General features: G+C 42.5%; 1 protein-coding gene across 1 annotated transcript; it reads right to left on the reverse strand.

The window, feature by feature from the left end:
• Positions 1–523: 523 nt before the first annotated feature.
• On the reverse strand, positions 524–21,880 carry LOC117453351 (neuronal acetylcholine receptor subunit alpha-3-like). Its single transcript, XM_034092167.2, has 7 exons — positions 21,675–21,880; positions 7,116–7,255; positions 6,984–7,028; positions 6,788–6,897; positions 4,789–4,996; positions 2,275–3,285; positions 524–1,165 (listed from the first exon to the last, which is right to left on the reverse strand). The coding sequence occupies exons 1-7, from the start codon at positions 21,730–21,732 to the stop codon at positions 1,040–1,042; spliced, it is 1,698 nt and encodes a 565-aa protein (XP_033948058.1). The 5' UTR covers positions 21,733–21,880; the 3' UTR covers positions 524–1,039.
• Positions 21,881–22,083: the final 203 nt, after the last annotated feature.

A 22,083-nucleotide genomic window follows, 5' to 3' on the forward strand; every position in this document is an offset into this window, starting at 1 on the left:
GCTCCCTGGGGAAATTGTGGAACCCCTTCTACAAGTATATACGGGAGCTGGACATGCCGGATGTCTCTGTACAATAGGGTGGTGGACCTGCGGTGTTAAACTGTGATTAGTGGGTTGACTGACTGACCAACAAGTGCTATGTTTTTTATTTATTTTTGATATATTTGGTCTTTTTGTTCCATTTATACACATTGTTTGATCTCTACTTTTGCATTATGTTATTAATAATGGACTTAGACTCAGAGCCTTTAGATTTAGTTTCTTTTGTTGTTGATTTTTGTCCAGTCGCAGTCCATTTTTTGTTGTTTCATTTATTTTTTGTTTTGATTTGTCTTTGTTTTTTATCCTGTCGGACTCGAACCACATTGTTGTCATCCTAATTTGTTTGCCAACTGCTATTGTGCTGTCTGTCTGGCTGTTTGTTTATAAAAAACTAAAATAAAAAGTTGAAAAAAAGACCTGACATTGTTAAACATACTGTATAAGACTGTACAATAACAATGACTGAGTGGAAATCTCAGTAAAATACACACAATGGAAATGCATAGAAGATTGGACGAAAGTGGAGACTGGAGACTACAGTGAAGAAATAAGCTGCAGGCAGTTGCAGGTCAAAATGATGGCACCGAAGAGGAGAACATCTGAGAGGAGCGCAGATGTGATAATCATGTCAGAAAAAAAACTGTGGAGAAGAGACTGAATAACAGCATTGCCGGCCCATTGAGAGGGCAAGACAAAGATGTGATGGGGAAACCAGGGTAAGTCATGTGAGGAAACAGCTGAGAGCTAGAAGTGATGGCTGATTGTGGACTCCCAGAGGAAAGCATGGAGAGACAAAACGCCGCAAAATGAAAAAGAAGACAGTTCAGTGTTTGATTTGAAAGAGCTACAGGAGGGATTATTCCCAAAGTATTTCAAGTGGGGCACAGAGACAGACTGAAGTATACAAAGAGAGAGAGAGAGAGAGAGAGAGAGAGAGAGAGAGAGAGAGAGAGAGAGAGAGAGAGAGAGAGAGAGAGAAGGGGCAAAGACGAGTGTCTCATTGAAAGAAGCTGATGAGCGGTTGGAGGAAGAGTCCCACTGTTCCCAAAATACACACTGTCACAAAAACCCACAGGAAGATCCTGTCGATGACCATGGCGACGTACTTCCAGTCGTCCTCCACCTGGGGAGAATAAGGAAACAAATATGTTAGCAAGTAAGTAGAAAAAGTAGAAAATATTACAAATCACACAAACCCTTATGGAATTCCACTATGCTTCTGAAAAATCTGCTCGATTGTAATTATGAAATGTCTGTCAAACCATCTTTCTCCATCGTCTATTTGTTTTGGGTAAGGGTAAAATATGATGAGTTATTCTCCCTCCTCCTTTTTGGTCATGGAATATGTAAAAAGAGTTGTGTTTTGAGGCTAATATGATTTCTATTATCTTTTTAATCGTGCTCTGCCATGCTGTGATGTCACTGTTTCAACACTACAGCCGTGTGTGTGTGTGTGTGTGTGTGTGTGTGTGTGTGTGTGTGTGTGTGTGTGTGTGTGTGTGTGTGTGTGTGTGTGTGTGTGTGTGTGTGTGTGTGTGTGTGTGTGTGTGTGTGTGTGTGTGTGTGTGTGTGTTATAGAGTATTCTTTGATCAGCCAGGTGTGGACAATAGGATGATGGCTGCCCTGACCATAATGCCATTGTGTCCTATCGAGGAGGCTATTCAGCATGCATAAAAGAAAGATCCCAGCTTTGCTAAGAAAAGATGGAGCTGAAGCAACAAACATATCAGGGCCATGCAGAGTGTGCAGGAAGCGTATACGCAAAGCCATCCATCTGCAACAAACAAGCCGCTTTACACTCCTTTTATAGCACAGGGAAATGCTTTTCTACACTCTTTCCTTTAGCTATAGAAATACACATGCTGCAGAGATAACACATACACAGTAAAGCTCTGTTATCATATGTTTATATGTGTGTGTATTGTACATTCTGGGGACTAAATGTGTGCTTTCCCCAATGTTGGGAAAAAACTCATCAAGGCCTCTAGGCTCTGGGTGAATACATACTCTGCACCACACCTTCCTTGTTCTGAATTGTTTATCTTAAATATACCCCACACACCACCACATATTCACACAGTCCCTTGCAAACACTACCAATCTACAGATTTATCATTCACACAATCAGTATATTTTAATGCTTTTGTAGATACATTTGATCAAGGTTATTAGACCTCTGCCGCAACATATTAGTCATACTCAACACCGTAAACTCAAGCTTGCGTTCGTACCTCTTTGGCTTTGTTGCGAGTCCTCATGTTCTCTGCGATGTACTTCACGCTCTCTATGGCCTGTTTGATCTCTGGCGACACAACGGAGAAGGCAACGACAGCGCTGATAGGTGAAGGGGCTTTCACTGGCCTCGGCACCTTGGGTATCTCTGACTCCTTGGGCGCCTGGGTCGGGGTCGCCTGTGAGGACGGGGGAGGTGGAGGAGGAGGAGGGGGAGGAGGTGGTGGCACCATCGGGGGAGGGACAGGAGTCGGTACCTCCTTGCCTCTGTAGGAACATCGCTTGTTAATGTCCCGGTTCTTGTCTCGGTTAACCTCGCCATACTCCACACAGTTCATTGAAGCACTCGCTGATGCGGCCCCGCCTCCTGCCCCAACATCTGTGGGTGGAAACGCTACACCCCCAGTTATACCGCCAATAATAACACTTCCTGAACCACTTCCTATGCTGGTCTTTCTCTTCTTCCTTCCTCCTCCTGTTACCGCAATATTGGCAGTGGTGGAGCAGCCCTGGTCGATTGGCCTCCTCATCAGCATCACCCTGGGCAACACCCCAAGGAACACGGACCTCACCCAGTCCGGCATCGTGTGAGTCATAGGGGTACGGTAGTGGACGTTCAGCACAAAGACAGTGATGACGATGCTGAGCGTGACAAAAATCATGGTGAAGAGGAGGTACTCGCCGATCAGAGGGATGACGAGGGACGTGGAAGGGATGGTCTCGGTGATGACGAGCAGGAACACAGTGAGGGAGAGGAGGACGGAGATGCAGAGGGTGACCTTCTCGCCGCAGTCAGACGGGAGGTAGAAGACCAGCACCGTGAGAAAGGAGATGAGGAGGCAGGGGATTATCAGGTTGATGGTGTAGAAGAGAGGCAGGCGGCGGATGTAGAAGGAGTAAGTGATGTCCGGGTAGATCTCCTCGCAGCAGTTGTACTTGATGTCATGCTTGTATCCCGGAGCGTCGATGATCTCCCACTCACCACTTTCCCAGAAGTCTTTCAAGTTGACCTGAGGAAATGCAAATGGTTGGGGAATGGCAGTTATTTCGAGGAAAACTACATTTTAAAAACAGTGTGTTTTTAAAACAGTAGTTTTTCAAGACTACAAGAACTCAGTTTAAAAAGACATAAGAAGTGGGTAGCACAAATATTCAAAAGGGGTCTAGAAATGGTAACATCTCTCTTAAAACCTGTTAAGCCCCGAGCCTGTTTTTCAGGCCTCAGGCTCGAAAATGACATTCCCAGAACAAATGACCATATCTTCACTTCTAAAAGGGGTAAATTAATAATCTTTTTTCTCAAAGCAATTACAAACCTGTGAGTTGGATGCAGAAAAGTCAGAATCAATATAGAATCTTTTTATTTTAAAGTAAATTCAGATTGAACATAGTAACAAAATGGAAATCATAGTGTCCGTCCAAAAGAAAAACATTACTTATAGTGAAAACCACCCTTGAATGATGGGATAGTAGACTAAAAGCGTTAGGAATCCAAACACTATAACATATAATAAGCACCCTGTATCAAGATTGATGCAAAACAAGTTACATTTGACCTTTTTAGAGAGGTTTAGCAAAAAAGAACCCACCTTTGGGGTCATTTGGGTGGATTTGCCGTTTCTCTAGAACCCATTGGTCAATTTTGGTCATTGACATCTCTTTTGAACCGTTACAGCCAATAGAATCGAAGAGGAAGTTCCACATACACACACGTTACCATTGAGGAGTGAGTGTGACGCGCACGCAGTCGAAAGCTATGTTACGCTCTGAAAACTGAAAACTGAAACCTAGGCTCAAACTAGTAAATATGAAGATGGATTATCAGTAATCATTTCAAAGTGACAGACACATTGGATTAACCTTCAGCAGCGGTTTTATCGTTTTGATGCCATTGAACACAACTTTTGATCAGAACAACAGCTAAGGTAAGAAGCTACGTGTTGTGATGTCTGTCTTTGCTTCCCCTGTCGCAAGTTCTGATCACTCAGTGATGATACTTATATGTCTGGAATCTCAGCTCGCTAATCGACTTCTTGATCAGTAATAAGGGTATTTTACCTTGAGTTCTGTGCTAACGGCATTAGCATTTCGCTCAGGGCTAATTCAGAGCCTTTGTTATTACACTTATGTTTCATTTTGCTAAAAATGGTTAATATTGTCTGATAGCTAAGTTTCTTCCCGTTAAGTGGGTATGACACATTCATAGTTTATTAAATGTTAAGAAGCCCTCAGACGCTGTTTCTTGCAAGATGTTGCGCCATGCCCCCGGTACCGGGGCATGGGGCTTAACTGGTTAATATATTTTGGCATTAAAGTGAAAGGATTTAATAGAAGTTGTTCCCAATTTGTCTCACTAGAATGACTAGATCATATGAGCAGATAAAAGCGTAGGTGTGACTCAGTACTGAAACCTACCTTTTAATGTCTTTGAGTCCTCACAAAAACAAAGCGTATTGTGTTATAAACATGCCATGTAGAACATAAATAGCCCTGATCTGTCCCCTGTCACTAACCTTTGAGCCAATCAGCACCAGGTCGATCTTGGCCTTGTCGTATGTCCAGGAGCCAAACTTCATGGAGCAGTTCTGGTAGTCAAAGGGGAAGTAGGTGATGTCCATGGGGCAGGAGGATTTAAAAATAGCTGGAGGAACCCAGGTGATGGTGCCATCAAACTTCAGCAGAGCCTTGGTCTTGTCTTCCACAAGAAAGTCACCGACAGCACTTTGAGAGATGTAAATGTCATTTCACTTAGAGGCCATTACAACATTTACTGTAACAGAAAAGGTCAGAAGATGTAGAGCATGGATAAATACACTGAACAAAAATATAAATGCAACACTTTTGTTTTTGCTCCCATTTTTCATGAGATGAACTCAAAGAACTAAAACATTTTCTTTGTACACAAAATAACCATTTCTCTCAAATATTGTTCACAAATCTGAAAAGATCTGTGATAGTGAGCACTTCTCCTTTGCCGAGATAATCCATCCCACCTCACAGGTGTGGCATATCAAGATGCTGATTAGACAGCATGATTATTGCACAGGTGTGCCTTAGGCTGGCCACAATAAAAGGCCACTCTAAAACGTGCATTTTGCTTTATTGGGGGGGGGGTCTGGGGGGGTCCGAAAACCAGTCAGTATCTGGTGTGATCACCATTTGCCTCACGCAGTGCAACACATCTCCTTCGCATAGAGTTGATCAGGTTGTTGATTGTGGCCTGTGGAATGTTGGTCCACTCCTCTTCAATGGCTGTGCGAAGTTGCTGGATATTGGCAGGAACTGGAACACGCTGTCGTATACGCCGATCCAGAGCATCCCAAACATGCTCAATGGGTGACATGTCCGGTGAGTATGCTGGCCATGCAAGAACTGGGATGTTTTCAGCCTCCAGGAATTGTGTACAGATCCTTGCAACATGGGGCCGTGCATTATCATGCTGCAACATGAGGTGATGGTCGTGGATGAATGGCACAACAATGGGCCTCAGGATCTCGTCACGGTATCTCTGTGCATTCACAATGCCATCAATAAAATGCACCTGTGTTCGTCGTCCATAACATACGCCTGCCCATACCATAACCCCCCCACCACCATGGGCCACTCGATTCACAACATTGACATCAGAAAACCGCTCACCCACAGGATGCCACACACGCTATCTGCCATCTGCCCTGAACAGTGAAAACCTGGATTCATCCGTGAAGAGAACACCTCTCCAACATGCCAGACGCCATCGAATGTGAGCATTTGCCCACTCAAGTCGGTTACGACGACGAACCGGAGTCAGGTCGAGACCCCGATGAGGACGACGAGCATGCAGATGAGCTTCCCTGAGACGGTTTCTGACAGTTTGTGCAGAAATTCTTTGGTTATGCAAACCGATTGTTGCAGCAGCTGTCCGAGTGGCTGGTCTCAGACGATCTTGGAGGTGAACATGCTGGATGTGGAGGTCCTGGGCTGGTGTGGTTACACGTGGTCTGCGGTTGTCAAGCCGGTTGGATGTACTGCCACATTCTCTGAAACGCCTTTGGAGACGGCTTATGGTAGAGAAATGAACATTCAATTCACGGGCAACAGCTCTGGTGGACATTCCTGCTGTCAGCATGCCAATTGCATGCTCCCTCAAAACTTGCGACATCTGTGGCATTGTGCTGTGTGATAAAACTGAACATTTCAGAGTGGCCTTTTATTGTGGCCAGCCTAAGGCACACCTGTGCAATAATCATGCTGTCTCATCAGCATCTTGATATGCCACACCTGTGAGGTGGGATGAATTATCTCGGCAAAGGAGAAGTGCTCACTATCACAGATTTTTTCAGATTTGTGAACAATATTTGAGAGAAATGGTTATTTTGTGTATATAGAAAATGTTTTAGATCTTTGAGTTCATCTCATGAAAAATGGGAGCAAAAACAAAAGTGTTGCATTTATATTTTTGTTCAGTGTACAAATAGCATGTACAAAAAAAGACAACTTCTTTTATGTGTGTATTTGTGCACTCAAACTTACTTGTTATACAAAACAATATCTGGCCTCCAAATTTTATTGGATGGAACTCGTATGAACTCAATCCCATCGTACTCAATAGGGGCCCATTTCAGCTTGTAGTCGTTCCAGACCTTAAAGACCAACACAATGTAGCATGAGTAAAAAACTCATGTAATATATCAGTAATGATGTCACACAAAGGATAAATATGACTCACATGTCTCAGCCACAGATTGGTCTCCATAATCTGATTCACCTCATCCTGTAAAGACATAAAGGGAGAATTGGTAACAAGAGAACATTTGAATGTTTTTAAGTAAGAAACAATGAGTTTATTCTCTACTCTCACCACTTTGACCAGCTGGGACATGGAGACCTCAAACTCCACGGTGACTGGATCAGATACATTCTCCACCGGTCGGATGAACTGGTTGTACCTCCTGAACAATCTCCGAAATAATCTGTCCTCCCCCTTAGATGAAAAGCAGCCTGATGAAAGAAATGAGAAAACAGAGTTAAACCACTAAATATATGGCTTTGATTTTGAAACCCCTACATACCTTGGATGTTTAGAGACAATGACAAAAGGGAAACATTTTAACGGGGTTCATCAATCAAATGCAGAAGTTACTTAAGTTTTAGTTCTCTTATGGCACCAGATGCTAACTACAAAATATCTCAGACTGTACTCAATTACAGCATATTAAAAAAGGTACAGACTTCTTTCAATAAGATGTTTCATTTAAAGGCTTATTTAGTGATATTTGAAAAATCAATGTTTCTAAGTGATGTTAAGGTCAGTTTGTTCATACACTTTATACGCACTTGCTTACATATAAATAATTTATCAAATATTTTGTGCAATTCTAGATATTCTGTTAACGGATGTAAAGATGTGTTATTAACTTGTTGCCCTGTTCATATCACTTTGTAGCTACCACAGACACACTAAGCAACAACACAGTGGTAGTGGAGGTCCTAGGCATACTGTATGAAGCTGCATCTAGATACCTAGGGTTGTGGGGAAATGGAACAAATATTTAAGTTTGATTTATGAAACAACCCTTTAACTGTTTAATCAATACCTGTTCTGGATGGAGTAAGGGCTGTGATTCAAAGGGTATTTTGAGAGGTGTTTTTACTGCCTGTGTCCAAACACGAGTTACTTATAGCTAAACAAAAAGGTGTGCCAATGGCTTGAGTGTGTCTGAAGAAGTAGTTTGGAGGCTTGATAAGGCAGTTCTGAAGGTCATGTGTGGAACACTGCCTCTAGTAACACTGGTGCCTGAGATGGCACATTGACCCACGCCTGTCCGAGCAGAAAACGTTTCCTCACTTGGGACAGCACGCGCTCTCACCCTCCACCAGCATAAAATCAGCAATACCAACTCTATTCAGTATGTTATCATAGAAGGTATTTTATCTTCCTTTCAGTTTCTCTGTGATCGTCCAATCTTTCATGTTCCTCTTTGTTTGATTTTAATTCTTGAATAGGAGGAATAGCCTCATTTCTCTGTTAGATGTTTATTCTGAGTGACTGGTAAGTTTGGCATTTCCATGTCGGCCCTTCAAACATCGTCTGTCCAATGCTGTTGGATTTCCAGCTGAGTGTTTTTTTTGTTAAAGACGGAGGCCAACCACTCAGATCACAGCTTTCAAATCTAAGAAGGGAAGCAGACACTATTCAACACATTCCCAAACCATCAAACTGCGCTTTCAGAGCTGTGTGAACCATCTCAGATAAGGCAGAGAATGTGTTTTACCAAAAGAACAAATGGGTCAAAGACCATTTAGACACACACAGCAACATTCAGTGAAAAGGTTTTCTTCCTTTGCAACAACTAAATAAAACATGTTCCTATAATGGGAAACTTTCTCTCTGCACAGGTCAGTTAACTCTTTAAAAGATGGTTCAAAACCTTACCCTCCAATGTTTTTCCTGTGATTGAAGCTAGCATTTCTGGACTTTACTACGAGTAATGTGCTATTGGTAATATGTCTTCCACTGTCATAAGACACTAAACCCACGCACTCTAAAAATTGACTTTCAGTAAGATGTGACTTTTTTGAAAAACCTATATACTGGAACAAATATTTAATAATAAGTTTCCATACAGTGAAGTCATAAAGCTGTTGGTCCATGTATTGCATTGGGAGTACACATAGATGAATATCTTGCAGACAACTCAGATTACAGTCTGTCTGGTTTCTCATTTTAACAGACTTCGTTCATTTGCTCATGTTTACAGAATCACACTTGCCCGGTCTGGGGAAATAAAAATGTAATTAAAGTGTATCCCTTGTTAGTTTATTTTAAGAGCAGTCTGAATCTAAAACATGTATAGCATTGATATAGAAATGCAATGAACACACTTTATTTTTACAGTTTACTGATTTTAACAACCATTTTTATCTACCTCACAGGGGACCAACACAGCTCAGGGGTAGACTCGTTTTACAGCTTAAAATTCAAAAACACCCACAACACTCACATAATCGCAACATCTGGTGCACATAAAACACTGACTTAACACAGTCCGGACAATATTTAGTCCTGCATGAACGAAAAAGGAACAGAACGCTGAAGCCAGCGCACTAATACTCACTCACCTGATGTATCATATATTACACATGCACCTACATTTAAATTATTATTACTTCATATTTGGAGTTCAGACACTGCAGGGTGCATACCAGCCGAGGCATAAGTTATTCATCAAGGCGCAGAGGTAAATGGAAATCAGGTCGCACAGCTTTTTCCCTCATCCTGTTTATTCCCTCAAACATTTTCCCTGCATAGCTTTCCACAAACTCACCATCACGATCAGTCTCCTCATCATGATGAAGATAATGTGGCCTGAACAATTTGGGGATTGTTATCTTACTTTAGTAACAGGCAGGATTAATATAAGAAGTTAACGGACTAAAAATGAATGACCTGTCAGATCTAGTTCTCTACGGGTAGGAATTTGCATTATACTTTAGTGGCTTCAAAACTCTCAAGAAGTTTTCTGAGGTCAGAGTTGAGTTTTAAAGCTTAATGAAAAGGCCTCTCTCCTGAGACGCTTGTGTAATTTCAGCTCTTGGTACCTGCCTTGAAAACTGCCCACTACTCTATTCGCTGCACTCATATAAAGTTGTCTAAGCCTCTAATTGGCTGAGGGGAAACCAGGGCAATTATAATCAGTCAATTAATTGGACCTTTTGTTCACTGAGGCCAGAAAAAATTAAGCCAATATTATTTTTTCTCTGTTGGCAGTCACTCCTCTAATTCCCTACTTTGTTCCTCCAAAGAAGAGACTTAATTTAAAAAGGAAGTTCATTATAACCTTTGCCCTTTCACCTCACATGGTTTTAAGCGCACACACTCTCTTGGTATTGAATGCAAGGATGTAACTTGTGTGGCACATGGAGCCTTTATAAGTTTAGGTGTGAAAATACAAGGCAGTGACTGCGTAAAATAACAAAATAAAAGCAAATTCATAGTAGTTTACATTTTAGAAATGGGCCAAAGCGGGGAATCAATAAACACTGATTTCCCTTCTGTAGAGCCAGGCTGCTAGCTACCAACCAAATGTCTTTCTTGGATCAATTAACTTGTCTCGAGATTCAGAATAGAGTTGTTAATCACTGTGGACAGAACTGTCTTCGCCTCTGATGATGAACATCACATGAAATCAGCTCGACAGATGCGCTTCATTTTATCAGGCATTCTTTTTTCCATCCCATCTTTTTGTGACTTGCTATAAAAAAGTGATGAGGCTTTGTTCTGACGTGGATGAAGTCAAGTCAAGCAGTCATGCATTTCATCCTGAAATAACCACATTGATTTAGAATTAGCAAGGCAACCAGCGAGTCTGTCCCTGTCTCTCGAGGCTACAGGAGCCTAAAGCTGCAGAAAGCCGTGGACTGTGGAGGGCTCTTTGATCAGACATGTGCTTAACAGGATGAGCCTGGGAGCGAGTGGTGGACACTAATTACCCTCCAATAATACACTGCTGACTGTGTGTGTGTGTGTGTGTGTGTGTGTGTGTGTGTGTGTGTGTGTGTGTGTGTGTGTGTGTGTGTGTGTGTGTGTGTGTGTGTGTGTGTGTGTGTGTGTGTGTGTGTGTGTGTGGAAAAGAGATACAAAGAAAGAGAGAGAGAGAGAGAGAGAGAGAGAGAGAGAGAGAGGAACAGCGGAGAGAAGAGATAGGAAAGTGACAGCAAGCAGCACAGAAAAGTAGATAGCGTGTCTTTGCTCTCCAGGGTTTCTGATGGCCCGCCATGCTGGGTGACGCACAAGAGGATTCACAGTGATCATTGAGTGCTGTGACCATCCCATGAAGAAAATGGTTCATGTTTTTCAATGTGTGTCTCCATGTATGAGGGCTCGCGTATATATGAAACTGTGTGTGCGCCTGTGTGGACACACATGTTACTATTTATGTACAGTATGTCCGCTCACCTTTGGTTAACTCACTCTGAACAGCATCTGATTTGTTTTCACTGATGCGTGTAATTCAATGGCCCTTTGCATCCATGCTTTCATGATGGGAAGAAGGTGTGCGAGTTTTGAGGTCAGATGTTCTGCTTGTATTGCGGGGTGTTATAAGTAAAGTCACTTTTAAAAGATAACAATTCCTCAAATACACGCAGTGTTGGGAAAGTTCACTTTCTACATGAACTAGTTCAGTTCACAGTTCACACATTTTAAAATGAACTAGTTCAGTTCATAGTTCATAATTCAAAATGTTGAACTAAAGTTCATGGTTTCAAAAATGAACTAATTTATAGTTCATAGTTCTTTTTTCAATAAGTTGCTGCGAGCTATTATTTGTCTCCTGTACGATGTTAATGGGCCATTTCAATGTTTACAATATCCTCAGAGGGCCGTACAAGTTATTGACCTCTGCTTAAAAAAACTAAAATCACAACTCATTCATTTCATTCTGTGCAAAGAAAAAGCAACCTCTGAATCCAGATATCTCACCATGACTCGCGTATGCATGCACGTGCAGGGTGTGGCGTGACCACCAAAACAGAAAGATATGGACACAAGATGTGTGCAAATGTATTTAGTTTCCTATCCATGTGAACATGATTTAAGTGGGGGGGGACCTAACCTCCTCTAGGGGGGTCCGGAGGGCATGCTCCCCTGGGAAGATTTTTTTTTAAATGTTGAAGTTAAAAGCATCAATCTGGTGCACTTTGAGAGCAACATTAGGAGATCTATGGACACATCGCTCAACACCCAAACACAACTGTAAGCAGATTTTCTTTTAATTTATGGATATTTGACAAATCACTCCCCTTTCAAACGGTATTCTTCTTTATTAATAACTGTCATATAGTATTTTATACCTGTTTACTTTATTCTCTTATTTTTTTGATAACTATAATGATCATATAAAGATGTGCCTTTACCTCACTGGTTGTAGACAAAGCTTCTTATATTCGTTAGCATAGCTAGCTAACCAGATGCTAATGATAACAACACAGTTATTGACTGTCTGATCAGTATGACAGATGAGCAGATCGCAACTGGGCTTTCAACTAAAGACACAGACACGCAGAAACTGCGGCATGTGTATGGACTTATCGGTACTGCAATTTCTGAAGTGCTGGAGTGGCGTTCTGGTGCTCTCCGTCAGAACTGCACCCCTGTCAGTCGAGACATATACCACGTGATGACACGTTAGGCTCGTGTTGTGTTCAAGGGCCCTAAACTTGGCCAGGAAAAACAGACACTCGCTTGTTTAATTTTTTTGCGGTCTAGATTTCTTTCATTTTTTATTTTTTGCGTGTGTTTATAAATTACCTCGAGAGCCGTACCAAATTGTCTCGCGGGCCGTATACGGCCCGGAGGCCGGAGGTTCCCCACCCCTGCCGTAGAGTCTCACTCTGAGCGAGTGCTGCTGCAGCTGCTCTCGGCTTCGTCCATACTTCATTCAATGTTCGCCGGTTCCGCGGTTCCACATTGTTTCTTGTGAGGAGTCTGATATATTTAGTATATTTATATTTTAGTGCGACAGCCAGGGGTGACAGGCGCGTACGCGTCACAGGCAGCTTGCTGTTGCCAGATTGGGTGGTTTTCCGCATTATTTTGAAGCCTGTTTACGGTGTGTTTTAACTGGGTTTTCGGCTGAAAGGCATATGAAATCTGGCACACTTTTGAACGCCGTTATAATACAGTGCTGAGAATGAACGCACTTTTGAACGCCGTTATACAGTGCTGATAATGAACGCGTTCTCAATTACGTTCATCTAGCGGAAATACAGTACGTTCAGTTCACGTTCGCCCAAAATATGAACGCGTTCATGAACGATCGTTCATTGAACGCGTTCAGGTACATCACTGAATACACGCTTGTACTTGACAGGCTAGGAGTGTTGGGAACCAAAAGAGAAAAACACAAAACGAAACAAAACAAAATATTGTCTTTACAGCAAAGGGATGTTCATGTCCTTACAAAGATGCTTATAGCTTTTGCAAAGAGTAAACACAGACACAATTGTGTCCATAATTCCATAAGGCCTTATGGAATTTCCCCAAAAATAGAAATGTGGTAAACAAGGACAACAAATACTCTTTTTATGTCACTTGAACTCATCCAGTGAATGTATCCACAATACTGAGGAATGAAGTGAGCAGATAGACAGCCAGGGAAACACGTAGAAGGGAGGGAAATAAAGGAGAGAGCTCCTTAAGGAGATACAACTCAATACTCTACCCTCAACAATATGTTACTTAAAATGAGAATAACAGAGCATGATTTTCAATGTGAGCCATTATCAGCATTTACAGCAGGGTTTACTTTTAAGAATAAAAGGTAGCTACAGTCTGTCACATTGATTTGGGCTCTTATTGCAGCCGGAGCTGAAAACAGCCGCACTGCTGCAGAAACACATTTTGGGAGCTGTGTCTGGATTGGGAGGTCGTGGTGGTTTTATCGCGCAGCAGTTGCAACTAATTGAGAAATGCTGCTGCCTGTTGATCATGCATGCCAGCAGCATTGACTGAATCAGTTTGGAGTTTATATATATATTTATATTGGGAGGGATGAAACCCTCTTTAATGGTCACACATGCAGAGCACACAGGACACACAGTGAAATGTGTTCTCTGCTTTTAACCCATCCTAGTACCAGGAGTCTAGTACTAGGTGCAGTGGGCAGCTATCGTACAGCGCCCGGGGAGCAATGGGAGTGAGGGGGGAAGGGGGTTGTCCGGTGCCTTGCTCAAGGGCACCACGGCAGTGCAGGAGGTGAAGTTTTTAGGTCTGGTCGGGGACTTGAACCGGCGACCCTACGGCTCACAGTCCAATCCCCTACAGACTGAGCCACTGCCGTACAATAGTTTCAAACTATTGCGAATAAATGTATTTCCTACCACACAAGTCTAACACCCAACCTTATACAATAGTTACTCAGGTGTCATCAAATAAACCACATCACATGTAAGATTAAGGGCTGCTGCAATCCCCTCACACAGAGAACTAGTTTTTTCTTCTAGTTCAAGTAACCAGAAATCATTAAAAAAGCTTTCTGACCCACTCAACTGCCCTACAAGAATTAGGTGTAATAAAATGATCTTCTCTTGACCTGACCCTTCTTCACAGGACACAGTAGATCATATGACTGGGTAGCTGTAGCTATTTTTCTGGGTAAAGTGAAAAACGTAGGCAGCAGAAACTTCATAGTTCAATTCTACATCATGTCTGTGGACTCACAATGAAGCATATATATATATATGTTTTTTTAATACATGCTACATCTCCACTCCCTAACTCAGCTCGGCAAACATTTCTTTAGCCCAGTCTCAATTAGGGTAACCCTTCTGAGCTACAGCCAAACACACCAATAAAGAAGCTTGCTACGATCTTGGAATCACAAGGATATAAGGACTCAAATGCACGACCCGGGAGCCAGAGGTCAAGTATATTTATTATACTTTATTAACAAAAAAGAAAACAACACTCTTAATAGAGGCAACAAAAAAAGGCTAAACATAAATCGCTCACAACGTGAGGACAGAAACTTACGACAGAGTTTCAGGAGCATAGTTAGAGTATGGTACAAAAAAGGCAATCGTGGAAAGAGCAGAGATCAGGGGGGTATACTGCGAAGCAGGATTTTCGCTTAGCCGGCTAAATTCAGGGAAAACTCCGGCTTTCCGGTCATCCGAAGCTGGTTCTCTTTTTAGCAGGCTAGATCTCCATGGTAATATATGCTAAGCAGCTAACCTGGTCGGGACCAGGTTAGGTTGCAGGCTAAGAGCTCAACTCAGTGAAAGCACCGCCTGCTGACCAATCAGAGCTCAGTGTGCGGAGTTTAAAGCGATCAAGTCATATTACAGGAGAAAGGAAATACAGAAAAACTGCTGTCGCAGGAAAGACGGCCGGCAAAAATCACCGACTGTGTGAACGTGAACATTAATAGAATATCACCTCCATCTTCAGAGCAATCTGACTATTATAACATTAGCGTTAAGAAAGCTTACTTAAATATCGGCCACAACATAAGTAACCGGATCAGAGTACATTAAGTACAGTCCGCGGCATATCACTTCATAATGTATCATATATCTCCTTATCTGAGTCAGCTGAGCCGTATCTGGGTGCAACACTCACAGTGTCACATACTGTATGCAGAAGTATTATTTTAAGCAACACATAAGTTGACGAAACACTCGAGACAAATGTAATGAAAGTCAGATCGTGTTTTAGAGACGGGGCAGTGATATCATAAACCTGTTCATGTACGCATTCAAACACTTTTTCTGTTACCAGCTGTATTCACCTTGCAGGTGCAGCTATGTGGCTTTGATCCTGGATCAAGTGTTTAAGTCATGGATGTTTAAAGTTTAACTTCTTCATTTTTGACTAGTATTAAAGTTCACTTTTCATTCAGGAAGTATGACGCTGCGCTGTCAGTGCGCTTCTCCATGTTTGTGATTGGTCGAATGCTCCAGATACCACCCCTTTCATGTGAACGCGCACCTAACTAGATAGGACACGGCTGGCTTGAGCGATCCACTTGATAACCAGCGTCGTAGTACAGTTTAGCGAGAGCGCGTATGTTTTGGATTAGGCCAACCGGCTAACTCAAACATATCCAGGTTAGGTTGAACCAGGTTCGTAGTATAGGCCCCTGGCATGAGGACAGGACGAGACAAACTGACAACAAACAAAGGGGAACAGGGGAATATATACAGGAGATAACAATCAGGGGCGGGGCTGAAACTGATGAGAGCAGGAGAACACACTAGGAAAGACAACACAAGAATAACAACACAACACATGATCGACTCAGCATTTCTGACGGTGCACAACAAAGCTATAACATATTTTGAAGGTTTCATTTAAATGATAACTTTGGGTAACTAGTGCCATGATATGTGAGGCAGTGACCTGGGAGTGTGATTAGCCGGAATGAACTGATTGAGTGTCAATAGAAAACGTAAACAAGTAATAAGGAGAAAAATGGGGGAAACACTGTCAGAAATCCAGACCGTCCTCCATCTGAAGCATCTGTTGTCTTGCTCAACCTCTCAAATAGCTACCTCTCGCTCTACTTCTCTCTCTCTCTACTTCTCTCTCTCTCTCTCCATCCTAAAGCGTGACTCAGTTCATCGCCAGCACTGAAAAGCAGGATGTCCCAAAGGAATCAGGCAACAGGGCTGTCTGGAGGAGGACGTGTGTGTGTGCGTGCGTGCGTGTGAAGAAAGTGTGTGTGTTGGTTGGTTGGAGGGGAGATGATGGTTTAAGCCAATCCATAGGGGGATGGAATAAGTCCTCTGCCTGTGGTGGTTACACCATGTGTGCAGGACGGGGTTTCAGTTGCAATAATCATACGACAATCGCGTTAAGCGGATCCTTAAGCCACACACACACACACACACACACACACACACACACACACACACACACACACACACACACACACACACACACACACACACACACACACACACACACACACACACACACTCAGGAACACACATATACACACTGATTGCCTTTCAGACTTTAATGCAAATATATATCTTCTGAGAGAGTAAGCAAAGAGCTGTTCTGTAACTCCAAGCTCAAAGTAGCATATGGCAGAGAGGAAATATGTTTGATGACGCTGTGTTGCAAGCAGAGAAATCCATACAAGCAGACTTAAACAGGGGCTTAAAGTAAACCATGTCAAAGGCTGGTGCAATAGAGAGCATTTGATTGTTGGCCATACTACAACCATCATTGAAAAGACTTAGTAGTGAAGGCTTTCTTTTATTGGACTATGCTATGAATGATTAGCAATGCATTTGCTGCCATCAGGGGCCAAACTTGTTAAATAGGCAGATCCTCTTCTCGCTGACAACACGCAGCAGCTATTAAAGAGCACTGTAAAGTGAGATAAAGGGTCAAGCCTGAAACGTAATGCGGGTCAGATCAGTATAATGCAGGCATGGCTGGACAACTCTCTCTGCCTATTTCTGCAAGGGGTGATCCGGGCTGCGGGGAAAGGCATCATGCACGTTCACTCATTTGAATCACTCTATCTGAAGCTTCATGGAAACTAACTTGTGCTGAAATGTTCTGATGTGTATTCAAATCTAACAAACAGCCTGTGACTTTACTCTGAATGTCATACCTCCAGATAACAGCCCAACGCTGCACAGAACTCTCACTCTTACCTCCAAGCTACTCCACCCAGATTAATCTAAAATACCCCAATCCTGAGGTCTGCAGCATCAGCCTTTCCTCTGTTGGCATGAGACAATACCTTCTGTAGCCTGCTAATCGGACCCCCAATGGGAGTGTGTGTGTGTGTGTTTTCCAGGCACTTATCTGCATACACAGCCCCTGTACAGAATCATAAAAAAGCCCACACAGCCAATAGGGGATTGAGGGAAGGATGAGTGAGCGGAGGATTGAGGAAGGTTATGGCAAAATCCTTTCATTTTCTGGGGGTTTACCTCCAAAGGCCAAGTGAACTATCGCTAACAAGCCAGGACTGAGCAGATTTCCTTTCACTTGAGCAAATGATGTTCTACTGAGGAGGGTATTGACACTGCCGTCGCTTTTCAGCACCGCTTTCTTGTTCCTTTTGAAATGTGCCAAGTTTAAGGGCGAAGCTACAAAGCAGTTGGCTGTAGCAAATCTCCCCGGCTGAAGAGCATGACAGAGAGTGGCATCCCTTTCCCCTCAACACTGAGTCTGCATCAGGTTACAGGATGTGTGATGCCACTGTCTTTCACATGTCGACCGGAGCGTAACAACACGAAGGCACTTAGTGCTGCTCCCACGGGGGGACTTGTGGTACCACATCTGGGACAAACTCACTGCTGCACTCAGGGCTTTGACGTTTTTGATAACATGGCAGGGCTTCAACCTATAGCCAGAATAATTACCCTACCAGATTTTGTTAAAAGTACACTGTGTTGTTCAGAGACAAATTATTTAAATGGAACCAACCGAAAAAGACTTGTATCGCAGAGCTTCAGTCGGCAGACTACAAAACAACTAATGAAGCAAGAAATCTAGGTGTAGTGATGGACTCAGACCTGGATTTCAACAGTCACATCACAACAGTTATTAGGTCTCGAGGTCTATCACCTGAAGAAAATATCTAGGATTAAAAAACTAATGTCACAACAGGATTTATAAAAGCTTTGCTTTTATCTTCAGTAGACTCGACTACTGCAATAGTGTATTCACAGGGCTCACTAAAAAATCCATCAGAAAGCTGCAGCTGATTCAGAACGCTGCTGCTCGAGTCCTCACTAACATTAAAAGAGTGGATCACATCAGTCCGGTTCTGCAATCTTTACACTGGCTTCCAGTCGGCCAAATACTTGATTTGAAAGTATTATTGCTAGTTTTTAAATCACTAAATGGTTTAGGACCAAAGTATTTTAACGATCTCCTGCATAATTGTGAACCATCAAGGTGTCTCAGGTCTTCTGGGACGGGTCTGCTCTCTGTTCCGAGAGTAAGAACAAAACATGGGAAAGCAGCGTTTAGCTATTATTGTCACATCCTGGCCCTGGCTGATCGCCTCACTCCCTCACCTGTGTATTTTCCCTCCCTCAATGAGCCTCAGCTGTCCCTAATGATTACTCCTCACCTGTGTATTTAGTCTGTGCTGTTTCCTTGGTCAGTGCCAGTTCGTCTTGTCTGTATAGCAGAAAGTGCTCCATGTTACTCTTCTGACGTAAGCTATTGTTCTATCTGCTTAGCATTTGTACCAACATAGTTGGTTATTTTTCGTTGCTTCCAGTCAGTACATTTTTTGATCATTGCCTGTTTTATTTTTACCTTTTGGATTAAACGCTTGACTAAAGACCTTTTTGCCTGGTTGTGCTCTTGAGTCCTATTTTTTGCTCGTGCCCGTACTTGTGTCTGATAATTATGCCCCGACAATCTGGAACAAACTGCCCGAATCGTGCACGTCCGCACAGACTCTTAGTATTTCAAATCGAGACTGAAAACATATATTTTTTCCGCTGCTTTTAATTGAGCTGATCATATGCACACTGCAGTATGCATTGTATTCATGTATTGTATAACTGTTGTGTTTAATTGATTATCTTTGCTTTTTAAATGCCTGTTGTAAAATGCCATTATATAATGTCTTTCTGCTGTATTTATTCTTAAACGTCTTTTATTTTATTTTGTAAAGCACTTTGAATTGTCGCGTGCTGAAAGGTGCTATATAAATAAACGTGCCTTGTAGAATGAGCTTTATCCACCACTGGTAAATAAACCAAGAAAATAGTGTAATATACTGTATGCAGCCTTACAAAGTCAAAACAGAGTAACTACACTCTTTGTGAGGAATTAAGTTAAGATGTGAATTTGACCTTTTGATAGCCTCACGTACCACATGCTTAAAAGCTTGCTGGTTAAGTGGTCACAGCTAGCCTAACTAGAGCTAAAAACAAAGATTACCTAACCTGATTTTACTCATCTAATCAGAAAACAATAATTTAATGAACAAACAATTCAGTGTGCTTACTCTTTGCTAACCTGCTTTCCCAGCGTTTGACTTTATAGAAGAATTTAAATGTAAACAAAATTAAGTTAAGCTACCTTTAACCCTTAAACTGTAGGTCGATGTATTGAAGTTATGTTGATATAAATATTAAAAAGAAGAAGAAAGGCAGACACCTAGCTAAAAGGAAATTGTTTACATCCTTTGAATTAAACTGAAATTATCAAATTAAGCTTAAAGGCTCAAGCAAGCTGGAATTGCTAACCTTTTTTTTAAGTGACCAAAGGCAAATGTCAAACATCTGCTTTTGTTCTGGCTGTCTGCCTTTGTGGGCAGGATAAACTCAGAATTCAGAAACTGAAAAAACTATGACTGATAAACATTTAGACACAAATACATCAGTTAACACTTGGGACAAAGATGCTGCCAAACAAAAGTCTTATCATTTTAAAGCAAGTTATGTTATTCTCAGATAGACACCCATTATGGGAGGTGTGTGGTGCAGTGGGTTGTGCGTTGGTGTTGGGCTCACAGGTTCAAACCCCACTGCAGTCAGCATGTCGTTGTGTCCCTGGGCAAGACACTTCACCCCAAATTGCTCCTGTGGGGATTGCCCACAGTATTGAGTATGTAAGTCGCTTTGGATAACAACGTCTATCAAGTGACAATGTAATGTTACCATCGCTAAGGACACCCTCCCGAGAAACCTGCATCTATGTAGTCGCAACGAGATGAAATTCAAGATTAAAATAACCTTTCTGTTCCTTGTGAAAGCAGCATTAAAGCATGTATCTAATCTTTGTTCTGCTCTGGGTCCCCTGGGAGTCCCTCAAGGACCCTATTTCAACATTTTGTTTTTAAAGCACAAAGGAGTCTGGCAGCCTTACACGAACCAGAGAAGTAAGAAAGTGAAAAGTATGTGTAGAACGGATTTGAAAATAAAAGTAAAAAAAAGAAATGGATCTCCCAAAGAGCAAAACAAACCACTGACAACCTCGCAGAGTGATCCGGCTGTGATTTAATGTCACAGACATGAAATCAAAACACAGAGGAAATGGGTATCGCACTTAAGTTAAGGCTGTAGCATCCGGATCGCTTTTGTCCTTCACTGGCAGCTGCCTTTCCACCTACAGAAATGCCCTAAAGCACGTAAATGAACCCGTACAGCTGTATCTAACCATGACCCTGAGCTCTGAGGCAGCGCACAGCCGTCCACATCTGGAGGACCAATGGGTGAAATCTACATTGACAGTCATTGAGCTGCAGCTGCTGGAGAAACGTATGTCATCCATGCATTGGCTCGTGTTGTGCATGCTGGCTGCCTCTCAGTAGCTCGGGGGGATGAGGTGCATACGATTTAATGAGTCATGACACGATCACAGATCATCATCTCCAAAGGAAACTATGACCTGAGACCCTCCCATGAGACAAGACAGTGACTCCACACATTTCTGGAGAATACAATATATTATAATGGCCAGGCACGTGGGGTTTGTTATGAAGTGAGCACGAATACTCAGAGTGGAAAACGTTGTCTCCGTTCTTCTTAGGTATGAGGCATATGCCAGCCAGCAGGACGCACACATGTGGGGGGAGACTATTTTCAGATAAGCTCTTGATTTGCTTCTGGGCGTTCAAAGACTGAATAATTGAAGTATGATGAGCATTTCGCTTTAACCGCAGTTGCAGCTATAAAACAAGTGTCATTATCTCTCTCTAATGTCGTTTAAACATCACTTTTCCGGATTTACTAATCGTTTTAGCTGCTTTGATATAACTGCATGCTTTGGTTTGTTTGTACGGATTTGAACTAAAACGCGCACTAAGGGAGGTAGCTCGAGGTGGGATTTTGGCGTATGAGACCATTCACATCCTAGTCCTAAAGTAACGAGTATCATGCTACTTTGTTCGAGCTCAGCACCGAGTTACGGCGCAGTGTCTCTTACCTTGAGCTGCGAGGAGCACCAGCAGGAGGACGTTTGTTAGTTTCCCGAGGAAATTCATCGATACATCGGCCCTTGGCGGTTCTTTATGCAGATAAAGAAGATGCTTAGAGTTGAAGTCTGGTCAGTAACCCACTATAAACGTCTGAGTAGCCTAAGATTCAAGCATCATGTTGTCTTTGCGCTCCGGTGCGTGGAGAGGTTGGACTCGCGGTGCGCTCTGCCGACATGAACAACTTCTCTCGTCCCGCCTCCCCCCTCCCTCCGACCCCGCATTACTCTCACCCACCCACTCACCCAAATTGCCAAACCTAGCGACCTGACTCACGGTGACTCACAGGTGTTAAGTTTGGAATAAGGAAACGTTTTAAAATAGATATACCGCCAGGGGTCCCACTGCTAAAATGTCTAT

The sequence above is a fragment of the Pseudochaenichthys georgianus genome, chromosome 10 (assembly GCF_902827115.2).
Source record: "Pseudochaenichthys georgianus chromosome 10, fPseGeo1.2, whole genome shotgun sequence".
NCBI lineage: Eukaryota > Metazoa > Chordata > Actinopteri > Perciformes > Channichthyidae > Pseudochaenichthys > Pseudochaenichthys georgianus.

Bases quoted from the DNA above. Each gene is read 5' to 3' on its own strand.
- LOC117453351 (XM_034092167.2), bottom strand. From the start codon at position 21,732: ATGAATTTCCTCGGGAAACTAACAAACGTCCTCCTGCTGGTGCTCCTC. The intron at 4,997-6,787 runs GTAAGTTTGAGT...CATCTCTCAAAG, and splicing joins GATATTGTTTTGTATAACAA to TGCTGTCGGTGACTTTCTTG. The intron at 1,166-2,274 runs GTACGAACGCAA...TATTCTCCCCAG, and splicing joins CTCGCAACAAAGCCAAAGAG to GTGGAGGACGACTGGAAGTA.